Below are 4,205 nucleotides of genomic sequence, written 5' to 3'. Positions count from 1 at the left end.
TCCTTTTTTTTTTTTTTTTTTTCCTTGTCCCTTTTGCTGGTCTGACAAATTCAGAGCAGAGAGTAGTGGGAGCATTATTATTGCAGACACGGCCTCTAATACTGTAAAGCTGCAGAAGCCCATACTGTATAAAGGCTGGCTTTTCTAAGTGTAAAATCCTCATACTAATTCTAAATTGCCTTGATATTTGTTGGGCTTTGTAAAAGTGGGGACTGAGTTTATTGATCCAGTTTTAGCATAATTTCACAACAGGGTCCCCAAGAAACTACTCTGCAAATTTCCACATATGCTAATGATTTAAATTTTATTTATTTTCTCAAGACACATTTTATTGCTTCCAAGACAGTAGTCATTTGACGTAATGAGAAAATTTGATCAATAAAGCTTTAAAACAAGTGGGAGGTTAGCATAGGTACAAAACTGTGGCCATATCTGTGTGCAGTTTCATGACCAGTGTAAAGTTCAGACTGAAGTCATCTAATGGTTTCTTCCACTGTTTAGCTCCCTGAACCAGTAAAAGTTCTACCATCATATCTTGCTGTTCAGATTAAGTTACTTAACTACACTGTTGTACTTCAGTAGTAGTATAACATTTAAATATGATTTTTTTTCTTCTGTGAAAAAGGTCTGCTACAGTCATTTGTGAATTCTTTGACTGTCTGCTTTATCTTGTCTGTCAAAATAGTGTTTTCTTTTTTCTAACACTTGTTTTGTTTTGTTTGACACTTTATTAAAGTGAGTGAATACCCAGCTGTTGGCATTCCCAGATGTGGTCCAGCAAGTCCATTTAAAGGACACTTGAGTACTAAGAGTAACGGTAAGTAACACATGTGCTTTCATCAGAAGGTTGACATGGTTCCTTTTATGTAAATGCATTGATTTTATGATTAAAATGTTTTTATAAAGAAAACGTTTGCATTGAGTTCAGTTGGTGAAGTTTAATAATACTTACATTTTGTATGCATTGCTGAAAACAATTTTGAGGAGTTTTGCCTTGACTGTACTGAAGGCTAAGAACAGTTAGCAAGATACCCAAATATATATGTGTCACATCTATATTAGCTGGACTATAGATATAGTTACTGCTTTAAAGAACCCTTGAGGTTAAACAGTCAGTAGTTTACATGCTTCTGTGCCATACTGCCACCTCAGACACTTTTTCGAAACAGCGTAGAATAAAGAAACAGGAAGTTTCCATGCTGACATTTTCATAGTCCAACTCCAGCCACTTCTATAGCTATTTATGGAGTCAATAGGCTCAGTGGGGAAAAAAACCCCAAAGGAGACAGAATGATTTCACGTGATAGTGGCAGCTAAAGAAAAATGACTGCCATTGGGCAAAGAAGTTAAGCACACAGTAATTTAAAGTTTGTGGCTTTGAACTGTGGTTAATAACTGTTCAAAATTTTAGCATTCTTGTGCCTGCTTTTATAATTTTAAAATATATTTTAATCTTAACAGCTTTCTGCATTGACTCCTCCCGAAGTCTAACTAGCCAGTACCTGATCAGAGATCACATGGTGTTTCATTACAACAAAATTCTTTCAGCCAAAGGTAAAAATGTGCATATATGAATGAACTTTCTACCCCCAGGTTTAGCTTATTCTTTCCGAATAGCCGTATATCAAGGGGATGAATTGGATTGTAGGAAGTGTAATTTTCTTCCTGTTTCATACTCAGAGTGATGTCAGCACAGAGATATGGCTGCTACTTAATAATACATTTGTATTCTTAGAAGGGGAAGTTTTGCATGAAAACATTTTCCTTAAGTGCTACCAAAGATACTGCTTAATTTTAGGGTACTTTGTGCTGTATTCTCTTCATTCTGCTTTTGATGAAATAATGAATTAGGAAATAATATGCTGAACTGAAAATCATGGAGATAGTCACAACAGCAAGTAGACAGAAATTATTCTGGGAATGAGTGCAGAACATTTTCAGTTATATTTAGACCACTGTGTCTTCTCTTTTTCTTTTATTTAAAAGTGTTCATTATTGTTTGTTCATATTTCAATCAATGGCACTAGGTGGTTTTAAGGACTTTGAAAATTGCCCCCTGTATTTGTAAATGAGAAAATCATGTTACCAATCTGTATAATTGAGCACTAAATAAGTATATGATTTTTTCCCCACATATTTCACTTATATTTATGAAAATACAAATATTAGGAAATCTGGAACTTGAAAGCCTACTGAATTTATAAATGTTTGTATGTTTCTTAATTATGGTGAGATCCTAATAAAAAAAAATTCAGATTTAGAAATTTGTGTTTACTCCACTATGAACTGACAATACCCTGTTGTCAGTACTGTAATTGAAAACAAACTGTATTACAGCCAAAGTTTTTTTTTAAGGTCATATAAGAAGTATGAAGTATGTATTTAAAACTTAATATCGTGCACAGAGCTAAGAAAAGTCTGTAGAGAGTTGTTGTTTGCAGATCACCGCCTATTTCATTCTTCATGGCATAAACTTGTCTTGGGGATCTCAGTCCTAGAGATATTAATGCCAGGGCTTGACAGGATGTCCTGAGTATTTAAATTAAATGCATAAAAGTTTGCAGGGTGCGAGTTAAGAGATAAATGTTTTTTGAATGCCTCCCAAAATGTCATTCACTCTTTTTCTATGTATTTTCAGAAATAGGGTTTTGGAGGTGGTTCTGCTGATTCTTTTCATCAGTCCTCCTTTTCTTAATATCTGCTTTAAAGAGAAGGACAGTGGGGCTTTGGATTCTGCCAGAGTCCACGCTCACAAATACACTGTTATCTCTTTACCATGCGACATACTCAGTATCCTCTGGTGTGCAGTTAAATGCCATCAGCACAAGGTATAGAAAACTTTTGTAAGGAATCTTCATTTAAATGGTTCTTCCTTCAAATATATATTTTACTTTAAAATCTTTATCTCAAAAATTCTCTGACTGTATTAATATCAATCTAATATTTTAAATATATAGTAACTAGCATATTTTAAAATCGAGAGAAAATGCTGTGTTCTAATTAAAGTAGTCTTTGTTCTGTGTTGGTTTATTGCTGCTTTTTTCTAGCCACTGCAAATACTAAGTAAATATTGAATCACTCACATTTATTTTTTCTTATTTTCAGCAGCTGTAGACTGTTCAGTGCCCAAAAGTAGGTTGACCAGCATCAAACGTAAGTATTTGTGATATATTATTTCCGCAGAAACTTCTGTAAAACTAACTTAACAAAACAAAAGAGCTGAAGGAAGAGTAACGACAGAATATAACCTTTAATAAAGCATTCACGTATCTCCTTGTTTCTTCAGCTTTTCGTATACTGCTCCAGCTAGTTGTGAGACTCTGCAGTGAATGTAATGCTAGTGAGATGGACCTAGTCTGTTTGTGATTAGTTGTGCTTAGGATCACAATTAATTTTGCCTAGGATTCTTTTCATCCATGCAGTTAATGGAGAATGCAAGGAGAATTTCAGCATTTTCTCTCTCCTTTCTTCTGGTATGATGTGAGTTTTAACTTTCAAGAAGAGAGCTTACTAGTGTAAGGTCAAGGGGAATTTTGGGAATGTGGGCACCTGAGGATCGGGACTGAAACTTCTTGTTCCATTTTGCAGAAAACAGAGCCGGTAACAAGTGCACAGCCCCACAGACTGGATTAAACCACAGTTACTTTTTCTGGGAGTTGTCTCATTTCTTAACGCTGTTTAAGGATATCAGTTCTGTAGCCTTACTTCATAGTGTTAGCTGAAGAGCAATACTTTGAAATCATTGATTTATGGAATACTAAATGAAGCGTATTAGTCAAAGAGGGTAAATAGCAGCTGTTTGTTAAAATAACAAAGGTATATTTCTGTTATCTGTCTGTCTTTTTCACTAATGCAATTGGAGAAAGTTCTTTTTTCTCCAATTCAATATTTAGTTACAACTGCTGGAGTACGGGAAAAACTGAAGTATTCATTTAGGATGGACAGGTAGATTTTCTGAGGACAGAATACTTTGTGGTTAGTCTCAAATCCAGTTAAACCAGAGTGATACTGCCTTGTCAAGTGATCAGACTAATGAGAGCTGATGCAGTCATCCTTTTGGCAGAAAGACTTCATTTCATTAGAATTTTTTTCAGTACTTCTGCGTAATGGGTTGAGACTGAATTAAGCAACAGGCTGCACCAGGATCTGAGGTGCGGTATGTTGGCTTGCCTTTTCCAGCTTTCAAAAGGTGCAGCACAAGTAGC

The 4,205-nt window shown here is 35.1% G+C and overlaps 1 protein-coding gene across 1 annotated transcript in view; it reads left to right on the top strand.

Annotated features, from left to right (window-relative positions):
* Positions 1 to 4,205, top strand: part of SPATA7 (spermatogenesis associated 7) — a 56,013-nt gene that overhangs the window by 24,023 nt on the left and 27,785 nt on the right. Inside the window, exons 2-4 of the mRNA XM_009884608.1 lie at positions 737 to 817; positions 1,462 to 1,554; positions 3,106 to 3,153. Of these exons, the coding sequence (XP_009882910.1) occupies positions 737 to 817; positions 1,462 to 1,554; positions 3,106 to 3,153 (222 nt within the window). The remainder of the gene's footprint in view (positions 1 to 736; positions 818 to 1,461; positions 1,555 to 3,105; positions 3,154 to 4,205) is intronic.

The sequence above is a fragment of the Charadrius vociferus genome, unplaced genomic scaffold (genome assembly GCF_000708025.1).
Source record: "Charadrius vociferus isolate BGI_N301 unplaced genomic scaffold, ASM70802v2 scaffold300, whole genome shotgun sequence".
In the NCBI taxonomy this organism is placed as follows: Eukaryota; Metazoa; Chordata; class Aves; order Charadriiformes; family Charadriidae; genus Charadrius; species Charadrius vociferus.
Note: the sequence above shows the minus strand (reverse complement) of the source record. Positions and strands in the feature narration are given on the sequence as shown.